This window comes from Lonchura striata, chromosome 1, assembly GCF_050655825.1.
Source record: "Lonchura striata isolate lonStrDom1 chromosome 1, ASM5065582v1, whole genome shotgun sequence".
NCBI classification, from domain to species: domain Eukaryota; kingdom Metazoa; phylum Chordata; class Aves; order Passeriformes; family Estrildidae; genus Lonchura; species Lonchura striata.
Window position 1 is genome coordinate 29,691,512 of NC_140703.1, and position 21,097 is coordinate 29,712,608.

At 41.1% G+C, this 21,097-nt stretch overlaps 2 protein-coding genes across 3 annotated transcripts in view; both read right to left on the minus strand.

The window, feature by feature from the left end:
- Window positions 1-10,121, minus strand: part of POLQ (DNA polymerase theta) — a 60,759-nt gene extending 50,638 nt beyond the window's left edge. The window contains exons 1-4 of one of the 2 annotated variants that reach the window (XM_021549058.3): window positions 9,926-10,121; window positions 6,262-6,444; window positions 5,399-5,529; window positions 3,860-4,016 (exon numbers count right to left, since the gene is read on the minus strand). In XM_021549058.3, coding sequence (XP_021404733.3) covers window positions 3,860-4,016; window positions 5,399-5,529; window positions 6,262-6,444; window positions 9,926-10,121 — 667 coding nt within the window. Of the gene's footprint in view, window positions 1-3,859; window positions 4,017-5,398; window positions 5,530-6,261; window positions 6,445-9,513; window positions 9,778-9,925 lie in introns of those variants that run through there. The other variant, XM_085572328.1, reaches the window with a different exon arrangement.
- An 879-nt stretch (window positions 10,122-11,000) lies between these two features.
- METTL16 (methyltransferase 16, RNA N6-adenosine) lies at window positions 11,001-20,628 on the minus strand. Its single transcript, XM_021549002.4, has 9 exons — window positions 20,384-20,628; window positions 20,101-20,300; window positions 17,695-17,835; window positions 16,566-16,681; window positions 15,668-15,810; window positions 14,339-14,408; window positions 13,420-13,509; window positions 12,370-12,543; window positions 11,001-12,279 (listed from the first exon to the last, which is right to left on the minus strand). Exons 1-9 carry the CDS (start codon window positions 20,509-20,511, stop codon window positions 11,662-11,664), a joined length of 1,680 nt encoding a protein of 559 aa, XP_021404677.2. The 5' UTR covers window positions 20,512-20,628; the 3' UTR covers window positions 11,001-11,661.
- Window positions 20,629-21,097: the final 469 nt, after the last annotated feature.

Genomic DNA, 21,097 nt, shown 5'->3' on the forward strand with positions numbered 1-21,097 from the left:
TAAAGAAAAGCACTCAGGTCATGTCTGACAAACCTCCAAACTAAGAGCAAATAGCCTCGATCCATTCACATTCCACATGATGAACTGAAATTTAAATTCACAAATTCATCTTACCAACGCCACGATGGCTTCCTTCTGTCACTGAAAGAGAAATAGTGACCAATGTCATGGCATTTCACACCCACCACAACCACACATACACACACAAAATCAGCTTTTAAAAAATAAAAATAAATAGGTTGAATTATTAGTCTAGACACCACATAAAAAAGTATTGCAGCATCTACACTGTAACCTCATTGCAAGTAAAAACCCTCAGGCTTCAGAGTATCTGGAAAGGAAAATTCCAGCACCCAAATGAGCTAGAAAAAAATTTTGTTGACATCACTGTCTTAGTTAAAAACATTATTTTTTACTAATGCAGTTGTGTCAGAAAAAAAAACCAAAGAGCAGATGTAATTACACTGGCAGAGTCTGCTTCCTATTAAATTGCTCTTCATTAACCAAACCTGAACAAGCTCTACTATTTAGCTTTGGCTTTCTAATGAAAAAAAAAAATCCTTATGTGACAGCTTTGTTGCCCTCCTGCTTCCTGCAAATGACATTTTAATCTATTAACCACCTCCATCAAAATTTTAAGGTGTGTAGAAATTTCTAAAATAATAATGTCTAAAAAGGCTTCTGAATATCAGCAGCTGGAGACAACAGACCAGACTAGGAGAAAACACAGAGCCACTACTACTCAGGCACCCATTGTACATCCTGCACACATCCCAGCAGCAGTATAAACCCTTTCTGGCCAGCTCACAGGATTCCAGGGATATGGAGTAGGATAAAGGAAGGTTAAGCAAAAAAAAGCAGGGCACAGAGGACACCACACTTCATTAGCTCTGCTGCTGTGGAAATTTTTTTCCTCTTTGGTGCAGCTATGTAATATCTTTCTGGTATGGCTAAAATAGCAGGAGCTTAAGGGCAAATGTGACCTTACAGTATCTGTCTCAATGCTATTTTTCCTTCTCTTTTTTTTTTCTCTCCTTCCTACATATGTTCCTTCTCTCTCCGTCTGTTTTCTCCCTCCTTCTCTTTCAAGCCACTTAAGCTAGAAAAGAGTGCTGCACTTCATCAGCCTCTTTTACAAACTCCCACCCATCCAGCTCCTCTGTCTTCCTGTACTTCCTCTATTCTGTGCTTGCTTGTAAATAATGGCAATTCATTGGCCACCAAATACATATTCAGCTACCAGAAAAAGCTTCTTCCTGCTTCCCCATAAAACAATCTGCCTGAATTCTTCCAGAGCTGAGAAGGGACAGTTTAATCAGACACCTACCAAAGTAAAATCCATGCAAGCCACTTCAAACCTTCTGAAAGGTATTGAAAATGAGGCTAGAGTCAGTCTGCTATTTCTGTCTGCAAATTAAGTGTATCCCTAGAAGACAGTTGAAAAAAAAACTACTGAAAAGCACCTGAGAGCTACCAGACATGTTTACTGTAGAATAACTAGGTTGTTTTCATTCCCCATGATGTTTAAAACTAGAAAGTTTTGAATGAAAAGAAGGAAGGGCTTGATTTTTTTAAATATCATTCAACTAGTAACATTTTAATTTCAAGTTTAAATTAAGAAACAAATATCACAACAGCACATTACAAATCCATTCCCAGCTGACACACTGAGAAAGCAGCAGATTCTTCTCTAATAATTTTCCTAAAAATTTCTTTAGCATCAGTGTCAAGAGGCTGAACAAGAGGAATATCATCTCCCATGTACCTGGATGTTCTAAACTGACACGTTATATAATAATTAGCAACACAACATTGCTTTTAACTGCTTCATACAGCAAAGGGAGCTCTGGCAGGCAGAGGATTTGAGTTTCTCTCAACAACTTCCAAAGGCAATGTGAGCTATCAGCATGGGGTTGACATCAATGAAAGGAACAGCTCAAGCTTGAGATGGAATCCAGCCAGCATTGCAGTCATCTCCCAGTAACTCATCTCAAAAGATAAAACACCCTTGTTACAAACTGGTCTAAATTTAGAATTAATTAGAAGACAAGGTACAATCTTGCAGTTTCAGACAAGCTTCCTTTTGGGTGACAGCTAAACTGGCATTTTCAGTTCATACCCATATTTTACAGCTTTTATAAAAATTTACCTCCAAACAGAAAACTTATCCATTCCTTACATAAAGATGACTTTTTAAAATAAAATTTAATTTTAAAATTAATTTCAGAGAAGCATATAAAGGAAAAAAAAAGGCATTTTACCCTTATTTCTGCTACACAGCCATACTGGGGCATAAGGGAAATGGAGGTTTGCAGCAGAGATATTTTCAAATGGTGAAAGAAAAACATGATGCTTTAAGGAGGAATTGGTATTGAGAACACATCTTCAAACTTCAATCTTTTAGTCACTTGGCTGCTTATATTTAAATGACTCCTCTCAAGTACATTAATCTTAGAAAGCACAACATGTAGGGATGAAATGGAGGTTCCAACCAGAGGGATTTGGTGTATCCAGCTCCTGAAAGATGGTATCATTAAACAATACATTTTCATATTCTGAGTATGCTTCCAAGGCACACAAGCCAACAGAAAGTTGCTTATCCTGACCCCACTGTCTGCCTTGTGCTAGCAATACAGCTTGTACAGTGTGGTGACATAGGATCAAGCTAACTCTAGTTTAAGCAAGTAAAAACCTTCAACCAAGTAGCCATATATTGAAATAAATAACAGGCTTTCTTCCAAGTGAAGGGATGAAGATATACATTCAAGAATCGAGCTGGACTGCAGAAGCCATCATTTGAATGAGTTTAAAATGCTGCACAACAGTCACCCACTCATCTTCCAACCCACTGGCAGTCTCTAAAGCATTCATGGTGATTCAGCCCCTATAGATCCAGGTGTGAATGTGTTATCCCATGATTTCACACTCTGAAAAAACCAACCAGGTTTTATTTCCCATTTTCTCTCTAAAAAGCTCTTCTGGTACACAATGCAGCAGAATATTATGATACCAGATGCACACAGAACAGCACAAAGGTGGAGGTCTCAGAGGAGCTTGATCCTCAGCTATTTTTATATTCTTAAAATAGCAACCAGCTATGTTACAGGACAGAATGAAGATGGGAAGGAGTACTGTATAAAACAGAACGGGGTATAGCTTTCTTGAGTAGAGGAAAAAAAGAGAATAACAAATTTCTGATTGGACTAGGAAAGCACGTCTCTCTCAAGTGTACATGGAAACATTGGGCTTCTTCAGCTTTTATCTCATCTCCAATACTTAATGAATACCTCCATTATCTGGTGGCCACCAGGGCCACAGTGACCCAGAAGCCAATGTTACAAGGACAGAAGGTTTTTGAGCAAACAAGACAGAAATGAATGGCACAGCCCTCCGTCACCATGCCTACCCAGAGGAGCACTATGTATTCATTCTGCTTATCTGGATGCAGATGAGCACAGAATGTAATTCCTTCTCTTCCTCAAGCTAAACAAAGACAGATCTTAGAATCTACAATCTCTGTCTAAAACAAATGAACATAATACATCCTGAACTCAAACATAACTCAGAACTTTAATTCAGTTTTATTAATTAGAGAACAGTTCCCAGCAATGGGAATCATTGTTAAATGCAGCTTGCCGTCCATTTGAAACAAACTAAAGCCTGCAGCTTCTACCTACTCATCCCAGTTGCTGAGCTACATAGAACAGTGCTGACTGTCCTCCTAAATCCAAATTTAGGAGGAAGAAGAAAGCTGCTGCATATTCCTATATGGTATGTCTGTCACACACAGAACTCAGAAAACTTTAAGTATCCCATGATTTCACATGCACTCAGAATATGTCAAGCTGTAGTATTTTACCCAGTGAGTCCATTTGGTTTTCTTCTATGAGCCTATTGATTAGTCCATTGGCTTTCTCAATGGTGCAGACAGCAACATCCAGAGCAGAGAAACGTCCAGCAGGAGCCATGCTTCCCATGTAGCCTTCAACTCTCACATCCACCTCCTGAAACAGGGCCTGTTTTCCAAGGATAAAGAACATTATGCCAAGGTTACAACTCTGAAATTCTGACCAATGCCTGCTGGAATCTCATAAAAGCCTGCACCCTACATCTGCATTTTCTAGTACTTTTAATGCCAAATAATCGGATTAAAGCCATATCTCAGCCAGATAGTGACACTTCTTTTCCTCACTGTCATTTTTTATTTCCAAAGCAAGGGCCACAGAGTACATGTTGCAAGACAGTGTACATAACTAAGTAAAAGATGAGGACCCTTGCCATGTATAAGAATATCTAATATTAAAAATGTTAGAGAACACACAGTGCAACAGTTTATAATATCAGTGGCTTATGTAAAAAGACACCTTCTTCTTGAGAAATCCTGGGCAAAAGCCAAAATGGAACTCCAAACACAGTGATGACACATCTCACACTGATAGCAAAGAAACAGTAACTTCTCTTCCAGGTCTCGTTACTGAAGTGCCAAAGCTTTGACATATCTCATGCAGCATTAACAAAACACACAAATATTTGCACCTCACAGGTAGGTCACCCTTTGAGTTCAAAACTCAAACCTGATGGCCAAACCTAATGCCAGGAGCAGCAGAACAGAGCACCGATAGTCCTCCAGTTTCACAAGATTAAAGCAAAAACGTGTCTCCATTATCAAGCACTTCAAAGTAGCTTTTGCACTTAGTTTGTAGGATTTCCTAGCAACTTGTAAAGTTAAGATACCATCTCAGTTAATGAAAAAAACAGTCTTAACTGCCTTAAACGCCTGCTGAGTTTGGATTTGGTTTTAGTCATTGTCATTACCTAATGGCAACAATATTTGATATGGAAGTCTTTCAACAAAAATGTGTATGTCTTTAAGAGTGTTCCTACTGTAATTATATTTTTTAAATAGCTGCAGCAAGGGAGCCAAGACATAGCCATATTCTGGCAGAAAGAAAAACCAGCAAAATCAAATGCAAATTTGAAATCAAATGCACAAAACTGTGGTGGAATACCCCAAGGAAAGCTAAAATATACTTTTATCCTTAAGATGGCATTTACGCCTTCCCTTTGTACTTTTCCTAACATGATTTTCAATAGAAACTTCATTTAAAATTTATATATTATCAAATCAGTGAATAAATGCAAGTAACAATTCTTTAAAAGTCAAAGCTGAAATAAAATGTTTAAATCAACTCTGTAAAATTTTTCCAAGTTTATCTTTTTGGCTAAAAGTTTTATTTTTTTATCTCCAGCTTAGAGCAAATTTTAAATTATCTACAACTTCTTTTTGAAAAAACTCAGCAATTTTTTTCCCCCCAAACTCCATGCTTTTGCATTTCTGTTTAAAAATGTGACCAAATAATTACTACCCATAAATTTACCCTCCTTGAATGCTACTTACCTGCAGGTAACATTTCTTCTCCTTGGCCACAGAGACAAAGGGAAGGATGAGAAGAGCTTTCTTATGAGTCTCCAGGACTCGCTTCAAAATAAGCAATTCTGCAACCAGAGTCTTTCCAGCACTGGTAGGAGCTTGAAAATAAAAAGGGAGTGGGGGGGTTAATTAATTTTTAAAGTTTGAAAAATAAATCCAAAAGCATCACAAATCTAGCAGAGAAAGCAGTTACTGGAGAACTTGGGGTGGGACTTCTCAGTTGATGTCTCTCACCCACAACCACATTTGCAGTCACCCCATAGAGTCAAGAAGGTTAAAAATCACCTGCCTCTCTTCCAAGTTCTTCATCCTCTCACTGCTGCTCTAGAACCTTTTTCCCCTGAAGGGTAGACAACCAATTGTAATTTCCTACAGATTTCTAGTCCACCAGTCCTCCTTCTCCTTTTGCATTACTTCCCCTTCTGCACACACAGTCCACACACAATATGTGATTAAAAACGATAAATGAACTGAAAATAAACTAATAGCAAATAACATTCTCAGAAGTATGTACATCTTCAATTGTTGCTATCATTCAGTTCCTAGTTGATAGTCTGTAATAAAAAAGAGTCACCATTAGCTGACTCTTAATTATCAACTTCTAAAGGAACTTGAACAGAGAAAATGGGGCAAAATTCTGTCTTCCCATCTGAAAAGGAGATCATTAAGTCAACTTTGAGGTACAGAAATGGGACATATCTTAAGATGGCTCCAGAAAAGGATCTTGACCTTTCTACCTGCCAGATCCAAATGTCTCAGCACCAGTAAGTCTTTGTAAATGGCAGTGGAAAAGTTAGGGGGGGGACTGGTTTTGTCAGATGTTTGCATACCTGAGTAAACGAGGTTCTTCCCTTCCAGAACTTGTCCAAGCATCAGGCATTCTGCTTGCCATTCAAACATCTGCACTACTCCCAGACCATGGTATTTCTCCAGAACTGCTTTGGGAAGACCCCAGCTTGCAAGGAGCAACTTGTCCGCTTGGTCTTCAGGAACATTTACCTGCTGATATTGCCCTTTTGAAGAAGAAAAATAAAATTTAAAAAGTCAAGTATCACCTTTGCATCTGAGGTCAATTAGGTTATACACCCAAATGTCAAACTTCTCTGCAAACTCCTGTATTACAAGAAAAGACAATAAAATATCTGCCTTATATTTTTCAATATTTTGTGTGGATGGTTCACCGTTCTTCAATTCTTCTGACATCTTTTTTATTTCAATTTTTCCTCCTGTAAGATTTTCTACATTCAGTTAATCTCTTCACCAAACTGTTGCCCTGGTATTTGCTTTTGAGACAGAGCAGCCATTACCGAATACATAGTCAAAGAGAGCTTCATCACTGATAATGTAACAGCATTGTTACATTAATTTGCCATCTTATCCTCACCCACACCATTTCCCTTTTAAGAAGTTACTGCTACTGAGATTTCATTAGTTCTCACTGATTACAGAACTGCCCAGTGTTTTCTTTTACAGATGAATGAAAACTACAACCTAAAGCAAACAAGCAGCTCAAGCTACTATGTACAGTGTGTCACATTTCAGTTTATTAACACTGATTAATATCTTCACAACACTGCCAGTTCCTCTAGCTTAATTAAGTTCCTTGCTGATTATTTCTTGTCTTAGTAACACTAAACAACTTTGTGCTGACTACAAGCACTGCCTCCTCCCTCTTCATCTCTGTTTTTCCAAGTCATTAAGAAAACTCAAGCTTTTTATCCCATTCAGGTTTCTGATCCACAAGAATGCCTCCCCTATCACCCATAAATGTAAAAGCATTTTGTAAAAGACCTTGTCAAATTGAGATGAAAACCAAGTAATCATGTGTACTGCCTCTACTGTGCCCGTTCTTCTACTGGTACATTCAAAATATTCTAAAAGAAATTTCCCACTATTGTTGACAGCATAAGGGCAGGCTAGATTAATACTACCAGCCTGCATAAGCAGCCAGCATTTCTTCTCTCATCCCACTAAAAATTTCAACTGCTGCCTTGAGGTTAACCCTAACCTAGGCTGTCATTGCTGCATCATCAGTCTCCTCTACACAGCTTTGCTTCACTTTGTGTAATCAAAGTACCATAAAATACTAAACAAAAATTTACACACCACTGGGAGAGAACAGAAATATGCTACAAAGCAGGACAGACTTCCCAAGAGGAATTCAGAGGAGACCAGAATCATCTGTCCTAAACTGTGACTGTGGTGGTTTGACCTTAGCTGGGCACCAGGTTCTACCCAAAGCTACCCAAAGTCATTCCCCTCCTCAACAGGACAGGAGAGACAAAATACAATGAAAGGTTCATGAGGGAAGAAAAGGACAGGGAAAGACCACCCACCAATTACCATCACAGGCAAAACACTTGACTTGAGGAGAATTAATTTATTACTAATCAAATCAGAGTAGGATAATGAGAAATAAAGCAAAAATCTTAAAAACACCTACTCCTCCCTTTTTTTCAGGCTCAGCTGTACTCCAGATTTTCTCTACTTCCTTCCCCCCAGCAGCACAAGGGGACAGGGAATGGGAGTTGCAGTCAGCTCATCACACATTGTCTCTGCCACTCCTTCCCCCTCACAGGGGAGCTCCTCACACTCCTCCCCAGCTCCAGTGTGGGTCCCTCTCACAGGAGAGTTTTCCATTAACTTCTCCAACGTCAGTCCTTCCTGCAGGCCACATTCTTCACAAACTGCTCCAGCTCATGTCCCCCACGGGGTCACAAGTCCTGCCAGCAAACCTCCTCCGGCATGGGCTCCTTTCTCCACAGGTCCTGCCAGGAGCCTGGTCCAATCTGGGCTTCCCACAGGACCACAGCTTCCTTCAGGCAGCCACTCACTCCAGCACAGGGTTCTCCATGAGCTGCAGGCGGATCTCTGCTCCACCACGGACCTCCATGGGCTACAGGTGGATGACAGCCTGCCTCACCATGGTATTCACCACAGGTGCACCACCAAATCTCTGCCGAGGACCTCCTGAAGGACCTCCTCCCACTCCATCTTCACTGACCTTGCTGTCTGCAGGCTGTTTCCATCACAGCTCATTCCTCCAGCTGCAGGTGCCATTGCAAAGGCTTTTTTCCCCCCTCTTAAATACATTATCCCAGAGGGGCTACTGAAGGCCTTAGGTCAGTGGCAGGCCCCTCTTAGATCTGGCTGCATTGGCTCTGTCCAACATAGGGGAAACTTCTGGTGGCTTCTCACAGAAGCCAGCAGAAGCTTATCGTCGCCCCCTCCTTGCCATGCAAATTAAATGCAGTGATTAATATGGCAAAGTTAGGATTCAGAAACAAAAAAAACCCTATGTGATGGGACCTCAAGCTTTTTCCCTAGTGTTAAAACCAACAAATTTCATGCAAAAGATGGAATAAGTAAAGGATCAGGTGATTCAGCTGTTTGAAGATGTGTTTGGAAACTTGTGGCTTAGAGATCTATGTACAGAAGTATACCTGTGATACTAACCTTTTTTTAAATTTACTATAACAATGCTAAGAAACAGTCAAAATTAGGAAGATATAAATTGTTGGTTAAAAGCATCAGGTATTAGATTTCTCAGAAGGAAAACTGAGTGTGGGGCCAGTTAAACAAACACAAGAGTGCTGCTTACTGAATTGTTTTTGGGGAGCTGACTGTGGAAATGTGTACATTTCCTTGCTCCATTCCATTTGCAGAAATCGACAAAATTGTATCTTGCAGAGCATAATCACATCAGTGAGAAGGTATGACATGACTGGAGAAGAGACCGAGCCATGGAAATGCTTTAAAAAGTTACAGAAAATTCACAAAAGAGATGAAACTGAAAGATGCTTTGTAAATATCTTGATTTAAGATGTTGTATACAGTCTTGATGCTGTATGCATCTTGATTTCTCTCTTGATTCAAGAGCGCAATGAGCTGGTAAAATGTATGTATGGCATCTAGAAGCATCACTTTAAGCGTCTGCCTGGCAGCAGGAGCACTTGATATGACACCTGGCCACAAAATGTTTATACAGAGACTTGTAGATTGCATACAGAGATATACTGTGTATACTTCTTCTGTATTCTATATGTATTGTTTGATCAATTTCTCAACGCAGGTAAACAAACCTTGTTTGGTACAGCAAGGAGAACGGACGATACCGACTGTAGTATTATGGCAGCACCTAGAGGCCAAGCCAAGAATAAGACCCACCGTTACACGACACACAGCATGCCCCCATCCCAGACCTTCGCACAGAACACACACTTCCTTATTTCCTTCCTCGGCTGCACAGCGAGGGGCAGGGAATCCTGCGATCACCACCCTGCTAACACAAGCAGGCGGCTCGGCTGCGGCCGCTGCCCTGCCGGGGAAAGGAAGGGGCGAAGCGCGGCCCGAGCTCCGCCGCCCCCGGGGCCGGGGCCCCGCGCCGGGAGAGGCTCGGGGGATCCCGGCCCCTTCCAGCAGCTCCCCTCGCTGCACGGCCGAGGGGAGGGGAAGGGGAACGGGGGAGAAGGGCTGCGCTCTGCACGCCGGTACCTGCCGAGCCGCTGCGGCGCAGGGAGAGGTCGAGGCCGGGCGGGGGGCTGAGCACAGCGCGGCGGGGAGCGGCAGCGCCGGGCGGCGCGGCCCGCCCCGCCGTGCGGGAGCTGCCGCCGCGGAGCCCCGCGGCCGAGGCGGCGGCGGCGCCGCTCGGGGAGACGACGGCGCAGCCGCCATCTTCCCGCCACGCCATTCAAACCCGGGCCCGCCCCGGCCGGCGGGCGGGAGCAGCGAACGGGCGGGAGCAGGGAACGGGCGGGGACAGAGAACCGAGCAGCGCGGGGAACCGAGCAGCCCGGCACGCCCGAGAAGGGCGGCCGGCAGAGCTGAGGTTTTCTGGTAAAAACGCCGGTCTCCGAGCGTGCCGCAACGCGCGCTGTACCGCTGAAAGGCTGAGGTCATTTAATGAAGGTCTGCTCCAACGCTTGCCTTGCAGGAGAGGGCCCATAGGACAAACAGCCTCGTTTGCTGTTTCTAATATCTCAAACACCAAAATAGCTTTCAGAGTCTAAAGGATCAGGACTGGTTTCACCTCTCCTCAGCAATGTGAATGTGAGACACAGTTCTACGAAAATTGTGCAGTATCCAAAAAATTCATGTCATTGTCCATCACCCACAGAAGTGTTAAGAAGCATTATATTAAAAAAAAAAAAGGTTTTTCTAAGTTGCTTTTCATTTCAGCTGAAGAGAGCATACTGATCTTTCCAAAATTAAGGACAGCAAAGGTGAACATTGAAGGGAGTATGAACACACACAGTAAATTCCTTATGGACACTTCTTTGTTTTGGGTCACACACACAGACACACACCCCACTCAGAAAAACTCTTCATGTTCTGTATCTACCTCTCTTCAGATAAATGGATCACAGCTGAGGAGGCTGACTTCACATGAAGCAGGACCGGTGGTCATCATCTCAAACACATACACACAAAAATTTCTGGCCCTTGAAGAAAAGCATGTGCTCTCATTCTCATTATTAAATCTCAAAATTAAATGGAAGCAAAATTCTTTAAGAATACTCCTGTCATTTCGGACAATTATATCTGAGTAAATGTAAAGGATGGTCTAATGGAAGAGTCAACACATTTTAATAGTCTTTAAATCAAGCAGATCAAAAAGCTTCTTTCATTGTTCAAGTTTACATAACCAGATAAACAGTAGGCTAACAGTAGGCTCTTCTGTGTTTCAAAGCCCAAGCACCAGATAAATACAACACACACTTTTTCCCCAAAGCAGTTATTTTAATGAATTGACACTTGGAGAATGTATCCATGCTGCTACTCTGTTGACCAAAAGTTAGATACATTAAAGGGAGGAGAGGCACACAGAAATCCTCTGCTAAAAACTCCTCACTAACCGTTTCCTGTATTAGTACTGAAAAAATATTGAAGGAAATTTCTACTTAGTAACAATATATATTTCTATTGTGCCAGAAAAAGACCAGAACGAGCACTGCTGCTATTTAAAATGTTCATAGCATAAACATGTTTCACTTCAACATGTAGTTTTACAACTGCAGTATGAAACCTTATCACTTCCTCATCACTTCATGTCCTCCTTACATTTTTGAAAAAGCTATTTAAAATATTAAAGGAGACATCTATCTTCATTCTACTCTTTTTTTTTTTTTTTAAGGGGGAAAACCAGGTTTTGCTATCTGAAATTTTTAATTATCTAAAAATAGTTTACAAAATTTGAGGACAGACCTACTTTACCAAAGTAGGAAAAAGAGCTAACTAGCAACCAGTCTAAGAATTTGGTTCCGTAAGTATGTGCACAGCTGGTTCATCAAGTCTCTGTTCTGTCCTTTAACCCAGTGCATTTCTACCACTACATCATTTCCTTCTTTCTTCACATTCATTAAACACTCAAACAGAAAATCCCCACTAGTTTCTTTAGGGCCTGGCTCTTTTTCTACTGTCAGATTGCTAGCTTCCTCTGAAGGGCAAGGCTCCTCCTTCACATCACCAGAACCTTTTCCAAGTGATGTTTCTCCCTGCTTTGCTTCCATCTCCTCTTTCTTCACAGGATCACTGTGCTCTTCTTTGGCAGCAGACTCCTCTGGTTGCTCATCACCTGCTGTCATCTGGACATCCTCATCAGGTGCCGTAAACCCCATTTCAGAGTCTTCAGCCTTGGGATTTTCACAGTCCGAGTTGTTGCTCACACTCTTCTGGCTGTTCTTTTCCTCCTCCATTGCTTGCAGAGTATCTTCAGAAGCTCGAGGAAGTTCTCGTAATTGCCTTATTCTTTCTCGTTTCTTTCTCCTCAAATGAATCCAGGAGTTTTCAATGGCAGTCACAAAGAGGCTTATTTCATCTTTTCCACATGGAACACGTTTATGTTGAACCTATTGCAGAAAACAGAATTTCATATGATCCTCTCACAGTTATGCTTTCAATTATGACATAGTTTTAACATCTAATACTTCATACTGTACCTTCAGATCAGTGAGAATCTTCTCTACCCAGGCTCTAACCACAGCAATAGCTTCTACAGCATCCCAGCCCATAGCTGCACCTTTGACAGATAACTCTTTGACTGTAGAAGCCAAAACCATGAAGGTAATTGGTTTTCGTGGTTTTTCTAATTTCCTTCTTTTAGAGGGAGGTGACTAGAAGGAGAAAGAAAATAATTACAAGGCTATGCAGCATTAGTGGGGTGACTTTTGCACTCAGAAGACGGTGATTCCATAAGACACTAAGCAGTCACTCATATGGCCCGTGCTCCACTTCACCCCAGAGTTTTAGACTCAAACCAGCTAACAGGATCATGCACTTGATGCTAGCCTGATGGACAGAGGGAGTTTATCATCAGGTATTAAGGCAAAAAGCTTCATTGGTTCCATTAAACTGTGAGCTCTCCATGAGCTGAGAAAGTGTGGCTGCTCTTGGGAATAGAGGCCAACTGCCAATATCCATGTTTTGATCCAACTGCACTGAAGGTTTACTTGCATCTTCCTTAAGATTGATTATCATCTATACCTATATCAAATATACAAACATCCAGATCGAAAAAAGCAACTGGCTCACATTTAAGGTGAACAAGCTCCACTTACATTCATGTAGGCAAGTCTGAGTTAGACGTGGTCATACCTATTTGGTAACAGAATCCACATGTTAAATTAAAACTGAGTTCTCAGAGGGAAGTTTAAATTCAAATCCAGCCCCAAACTTAGAATATTTTTATTGCTACTAAACTGCTACTTGAGGTATGTTACAAGGTATTTGATCCTTACTTTCACTGAAACCCACAGGAAGTTCTAGAATGGCTTCCTTTTTCCACCCTCAACAAGGGTCATTCATGAATCACATGTCACAACTGCTAACAGACTAGCAGCCATCTAAGAAATTCCACTGTCCATACAGCCCAGCACATCCAATATTCCAGTCTGAAGAACAGTTTGTATCACAGCAGTTATAGCTCATTAGCCCCTTCCTCAAGTAAGGGGCACAGAAAATCACAAGCAAACCAGAATTAAGCTACTTACAGGTACTTGCACATCATCATAGAAACTCCAGGCCAGTGCCCATCTCATGGTGCGTCCCTGGCAGAATTCAGTGTGAGTGACTTTAGGAACCTATGCAAAGAAGCAATACGTTATTTCAGATTAATAAACAACATTGTTTTACTGCACACGTTTTCAAACAAAACATATTTTCTCATACACAAATGGAGATTCTTTTTGACATGGCTCAGAGGTGTCAGGTCCCTCTCTCATTTCTCTCCCTTTACTAAGACTGAGGTACAACAGTTCCAAGGACAGAGAAGGAAGATCAGATATTTTGTATCTAGCTCATCATCTGCTTTTGGCAATTAATCTTTCTGGGAATTTTTTTGACCATGCATTCTCTTTCCTTCCACTGTATACACAGACAGATCTTGTAATTATTCTCTTGTGTGGGAATTAATGAAGAGTATGCTTCCTCCAAAAAGCCATCCAAAAGTTCTTTGCACAGCCCTCTTTAATGAGAATAGTAGCACAAGGTTCCATTTTACTTAGTGCCTAATTGAACACAAACAAAACAACACTGACACTTAAATCATGTTATTTCTTTTATCAACCAAATTGCTAGAAAGCTAGATTTTTTGTTGTTGTGTTGTTTTTTTTTACTACAGCCTTATTGCAGCTATTTTAAAGCAAAAACCCTGAATCTTCTAGAATGAAGACATACTCCAACATGTGCTAAAGACAAAACTTTGGAGATAATATTTGCTACTTATCTGTCAGTTTTGAATCCATAATAGTTAAACCTCAGTTGTTTCCCTAACAAGGAATTCCAGCTCCTTTTGGTAACAAAAACTCTGTGAAATACTTCAACAATAATTACCCACATACATTGAAGCATACTATAATCTGTATAGAACACAAGCAGGATATATATATAGGGACTTCTATGCATACTCACCCCCTGGATTCGAAGTTCTTCCTTCAGTGGTGCTAAACTGCATTTCTTCCCCAACATACAACTGTACCATCTGCAAAGCACACATTAAAAAAGTGTTTAACAAATAGAGGTCAATTGAGAATGGCAGCTATTAATAAGAACTACGTGTATTAGAAAGCTGAAAAAACAATACAAGATTAAAAAACAAAACAACAACAAAAGAAGTCACACTTAAACAGAGTGAGTAGAACATAGTACAACAAAATTCAGAACAGAAGGTCCAAAGACAGACTGGACAGGGATATCTTTTTGAGCCTTTAAGAAATACATTAGAAGTATTTTAGAAACAACACATGAACAATGAGCAGTCTTGTTTCAAATAGTGACTTCAGTTACGGGACAGATGTTACACCTTACAAGAATTTGTTTCAACTTCTCCCCTTTCTTTGGAGAATGAATCAGAACAAAAAGGAATAACCAACTATTGGCAAGTAATCGTGCTCAAAAGCAGACATAATGAGTTGTCACTTGTGCTTACTCATATCTTATCCAGGTTTCCAACACATAACAGATATGTGGAAAAAATCAGGGAAAAAAGGGGAAAAAGTTATTTTCCCACTTCTAGTGAAGCTTACCATTCCACCCAGCTCTACATCTTCAGAATCTCCCAAACATTAATTTAGATAAAGCTATATTCTTCATCTAAATTATTATTCAAGCTTTACAACCTCATCTTCCACATTTTTTTGACGACTGGATCCAAAAAAGCTTATTTATAAATATAACACATTGAAGTAAAAAGATTTCCCAGTTATCAAGGGACAGTTTTGTCCAACACTGGGGAAGTGAAAGTCCGATGACATAGTCAGAAAACTGAAGACATGCCATCTGTTTCAAAATAAGGTCAAAACAAGGTCTCACTATGGTTTTTATTGCAGCTTATGTTCATCCAAGACAGCATTCAGTACAACGGCGTCCTTTAGCAGGCAAAGCTGCAAGTCATCAAAATTCAGACAGGAAACATAACTAAGCAATATCATAAAGCCTCTTCCATCCCAAAAATCCTCAAGAATGCACCCTGATCTGTCTCTTATCAGGTACTTGTGCTAATTTTGCTGCAAGCCATAAATGTCACTTGTACAGGCTTTTTTTGTCTTCTGCCTTTAAATACCTCCAGCAATAACTTCCAATTGTTTCTCAGGAACAATTGGATGTGGAAGTATTATCAAACAAACTGAGCAGATATCACTGGACCATAGGTACTAAAAATAACACTGTTGCACGACTTCTGCCAAAGATAAAGATAAAAGGTGTTTGTTTGGGTTTTTTTGACTGGAACGAAACACTTACCGTAACCTCTTTTTAAGCTGGAGACTATCATGAATAATTCTTTTGACAAATTCTAGTTCCCCTCCCTCAGCCATGATTTCTGTGATCCCTCCTGTATTTACAGAGCTGGGAGGTGGACGCCGTGGATTTCGAGAATTAACTCCCTGGATTAAAAAACAAAAACATTTGACATGAACATTTAATGAAATGTTATGCTGCTTTGTACACTGCTTCCGGTCTTAATCTTTAGGGGGCAGCAAGCACCACCATCTCTACTTATCCTACCCCCTTCAGAACCATGGATAACAAAGATCTACTCAAAATAAATATACCTGAGAGAATTCCACACAATCTCAGATCTAGTTAAGGTACTTCTCACATCAGGATTCTGCCAATATGAAATATGTGGTTCCAATACATATAAGACATGCTAAGTGCATCTATGCAATTACAATCTATAGTGCTTAAATTAAATTTTAAACGTTCTTTTCTACTGCCCTGCATTATACATTTCTGACTATATTCAGTGGGTATTGCATGACCCATATGACACTGTCTACATTACTAAGGAAATGAAATATACAGTTAAGCAAAATTCCAGAACTAATTCTTCTGTACTACAGAGGTGCCTGTTATGCAGCAGGCACCAGATTTCAGATTTACTAACTGTGTACTTTCCAAACTCATTTTCTAAGACACTAAGAACTTGTGAAAGAATGCTAGAGCTCACCCTCTACTTTTGGAGGGGTAACAGTTAAGTTTTCAGAACTCCATATGGGGCTGAGGAGGGAGAAGACTTAAATGCTATTAATGATGATTTGGGATTTTTCACTCAACCTTGCCCAAGCCAAGAGGTTAAACTGTTGCTACCTTTTCACTGACTACTGAAGTAGGTATAACACACAGTTTGTTACCTTACCTTAGCCTCCAGCTGGTTGGCAAAAAAGGGAGGGTTGCACATGCAGAAATCATAAATGATCTCAGATTCTTCTTTCAGTGCATCCATTAGAAGAGTCTTCTGTGGTACCTTAACCACTGTTAGAAAAAGTGAATTTGGTCAGTAAGGAACTTCATATTTTATTTAACATGCTATATACATTATACATTGCATAACACCTGTACTTTCTAAACAATGCTTTCTACAAAAGAGATGTAACAAATATCACCATGCAAATAAAGATTTCAGATCAAGGGGTGACATACAAACAGCCTGTATGCTTATACATAGCAGCAGAACCACATGAACCCGTTTAGAACAACAAGGACTACCTGAGTTATACCAAGGTCTCCAACACACCCACAAATGTGCTTTAAGCCCTTACAACTACAGGCACTAAAGCTTCACATTAAGCCTGTTCCTTTGCCAGCTGCTTTTCCAGTATATTGAAACACCACCACACCACTAAAAACCAGTGGCAGCATTGACAGAAAACTCTCATTGCTCCACACATCAAGTTCTGCATCTTCAAGACTGACATGGACAACAGATTAAGACAAGTTGTTCAAATGGATGCTTCCAAAAATTTTTATTCAGAGCTCATAAATGGACCTGTGATTTTCACTACACTGAGTTCCTTCAGAAAATTTTCCAAGCTCATTCCCAGACCAAGTCTGGCATACTGCCTCTGCTACCACAGGCAGTGTCAGGACTTCATTCAAGAAGTGAGGATGAAGAACTCCCTGTACAAGATACACCTCTGTGGCAGTGTCATGCAATTATCCAAGGGGAGCATTCCAGGTCTCCTACAGGCAGAAATAGCCCAAACACTAAGAAATACTTCAGTAACAGACAAGGGATACAAAGATAAAAACACCCCGGGGTGAAGTTTAACTTTCAGATTTTTGTAAGGAAGAGTATTTCTCTACCCACACATCCCATGCTAGACAAGGCAGCTTTTTGGCTTAAGCATACACTGACTTCAGCAAATATTCTGCTCCAGTAAAAGTAATTGAGCATGTATTTGGAAGGAATACACATTCTGATACACCACTGACCATGGCAAAAATATGCCACAACATTCATACCTAAATACCTTACTACATTGTACCTTTTATAAGATCAGACAAGTTATTCTGTTCCACATTCTTCTTGGCGTAATTGAAGCACATGTCATCCACTTCTGTTGCAAGGAAATACCAGCCATTCAAAGTTGCTCCAAGTAATGGGTATATACAGGATGCCCCTGTCCCTGCAGAAGTGACAATCCATAAAAAAGGTAAAATAAGTACTTGTGTTCTATGCAGTGTGATTGTTAACTATGTACTTATTACACCAAAAATAACTAACTTCAAGAAAATGGTGATTATTGGTCATCTACTACTCAATTCTTTAGTGAACCTAATTTTTGTAATTTGAAAAATAGCATTGTCAATATGCACTTTTATTAAAAGAAAGAATTTAATAATCTGTAATAATTTTTCTAGTAAACTATCAGCTTTGGTTTAAGCTATTTTTCTTCTATATTACAATGGTTAATTTATATAAAGAAAGCCAAATACATTCTGGCTTTGCTAAAACAAAAATACTACCACAAATAAATGTCTCTTCTTCATTTTTCTATCATCTATCACAAATAATTTACTTTGATGCATACAACAACCACAAAGAAAAAATCTGTTCTACAAGACTGTCTTTCTCTAATGTCCAAAACTATCAAAGAAACCTAAGTGTCTATTAAGATATTCAAAAAGAGAGACAGACAGATAAAAACTTGGTAAAAGAAGAGAGATGTTAGCACAAAATACTCATGGCATACCTAGGTGATTAAATTATAAATGACAACCAAATTTAGGATTAAAGGGAAAGGATACAAGAAAAGGGAAAGCTATCCCACCACCACCAAACTAGAGTTTAGACATATATTTGGAATCTGTTACACTGACTTATTGAACCATCAATAACTTCATCTGTCAGTACACAACAGCAAGGGGTTACTTCTAGCACTTCTGTCAAGTCCCTTTTGGCTGACTTCCTGCTTTTCCAAAGCTGAAACATCAAAGCTCATGCAAACTCAAACTGAAGATTTTGCAGTATTGTAGAGGACTTGGAGGATCTGTCTTTTCTACCCAGCCACCCACGGTGATGAAGCTCATAGAAATAATTTTCAAAAATGAAAACTAATATCAAATGCACAGAAGCTGTCTAAGAAATTTCAAGTTACTAGAAGTTATTGTGAACACACAGGTGATGGTACAAACCTGGTACCCAGCACAATTCCAGCTAAAAAATACAAGTCAGTAAATTTCAGGAGAACAAAAAATTCCTTTACAAAAAGTCATGCTAGCAGATGCCAAGAAACATAAAATCTGGCACAGTAACAGAGATTACTGAACCTCAGTTTTGAGGAATTCAGTTACTTTAAAGTTTTCATGTCAAGCATTAAAACAAGTTACAAAGGAAATTGCTACTTCTCTCAATTTCATTTTAAGGTTTCTTCAGCACAAAACAGTCTTTGAAATCAAGCCTCTGAAACTGTAAAGGAAGAGTCTATTGACAAAAAAAAAGATGTGAACTAAATTCAAATGTACCATCACTAGTGCCTTTTAAATAATTCATACAGAATTACCAAAAATTTGGAATCCAAATGCCAATTTTATTATCTGCGTGTGGAAGCTCTTATGGAGCTTGCCTTTCTTTTATTTCCAGTGAAAACCAAATTATGGCCATCAGTGTACATCTCACAAATACACACCTCTGCTGTTGACATTTATCTGCTGCCTAAACTGAATATCATCCTCATGTTTCCCAATAATCCAGACTGAAAATGGACAGTATCATCCATCTGCTGATGCCTGGTCCAACTTAAAAGACATTTTGTTCTCAAAAATAAACAAGAAATCTTTGACCATCTACAACCAAAACACATTTACCTTGGTTTCTAATTTAGCCTCTTTTACAATTCAGCTCAGATATGTAACTGCATTGAAATAAATTAAAATAAAAATTGAAATATAAAAAGGACAGATCACTCACTTGTCAAATACACCTATAACAACAGGAAAAAATGTTATTAAGTGGAACATCAAAAAAAAAATTCTATGCAACTCACAAACTCTCTGGTGCAGACATTCAAAAGCAAAACTAATAAATTAGCAGCAAAACACAATTTGCTAGTTAGAACACTGAGAAGAAATACTTTTTAGATCCTTAGAATGACATTTTTGCCTGCATTTCTAGAAGCAGTTTTTGTATACCACACAGAGCTGCACTCAAGGCCCTGAAAAGCCACATAATTGTGTTCCACGACTGTTCCTGTGTTCCTGCAGAGAAATCCTGCCCGCCCAGGAGGCACACGAGACACCTGTGGAGCGCAGAGTGCCTCCCACCGCAGCGAGCACACACCAGCTCTTTGTTCCTTAAACCTGACGTTTTCCCCTGCCTGTGCAACGAACTGTATCTGCTACTGTCGCTGACGGTGGTAAATAAAGATTGAAACATTAGCTTCGCCGAGTACCTATGTCAATGCCTCGTCTCAGGGTTTGCTTCTCAGCATCCCGGTGGCCGATGAGATCCTCCACCCAGTGGATGTAGTTCAGCCTCAGAGGGACGGTGGGAATGAGCCTTTCCACGGGAATGTCGATCGTCAGCCCGAAATCCTCCTTCAGGAGCGTGCACGTCAGAGCCCTCACGGCCTCGGGATCCTTGAAGTTCAGGCTGAAAGGCACAAGCGGGGCTGTCGCGGGTGCCCGGGGCGGACACACAAGGGGCGCCCACCCGCCCGTCCCGCCCGGCCGTACCTCACCCTGCCCGCCAGGGTGGTCTGCACGTGCTGCTGGAACTCGGGGTACTTGCCAGCCAGATAGGCGAAGTCGGGGGGCTTGTCCTTGTAGCGGTTGCGGGCGTGCATGGACTTGCTGAGGGCCATGCCGGGATATGTGTGCCGGGATATGTGTGCCGGGATGTGTGTGCCGGGATGTGCGGGCTGTGCCGGGAGCGCGGCGCGGGATCACGGCCGCACCCCGCGCGGGCCCGCTCCCGGCGCGCACCGCGGCCCCGCGGGCCGTACCAAGGCGCGGCGGGACGCGGGGGGGGCGGCCCCGATCGGAGCCGCGCCCGCCGCCGCGGCGAGGGAGGTGCCACTGCGGAGGGGGAGAAGTGACTGCTGCGCTTCCATGGGATCCTGGAATGTCATGGGTTAGAGGGGACTTTAAGGATTATCTAGTCCCAAACCCGCTGCCAAGGGCAGGGACACCTCCCACTGGACCGGGCTGCTCAAAGCCTCGTCCAGCCTGGCCTTGAACGTGGCCAGGGTTCACCCACAACAGCCCTGGCAACCTGTGCCAGTGCCTCACCGCTCTCACTGTAAATAATTCCCACCATCCAGCCTAAATTCCCCTCTTTCGAATTACTTTTTGCCCTATCACAACAGTGACGACGAGTCCCTCTCCAGCTTGCCAGTGCCCCCTTCAGAGCCTGGAAGCTTGCTGGGAGGTGTCACAGAAGTTTGTCCA

Excerpts from the sequence above, each read along its gene's own strand:
- METTL16 (XM_021549002.4), bottom strand. The coding sequence starts at position 20,511 with ATGGCCCTCAGCAAGTCCATGCACGCCCGCAACCGCTACAAGGACAAG. Across the intron at positions 14,409-15,667 it reads CAGCTTAAAAAGAGGTTACG|ATGGTACAGTTGTATGTTGG; the intron begins GTAAGTGTTTCG and ends TGTGCTTTGCAG. Across the intron at positions 12,544-13,419 it reads ATGATGATGTGCAAGTACCT|TCACCTCCCTCTAAAAGAAG; the intron begins GTAAGTAGCTTA and ends TTCTCCTTCTAG.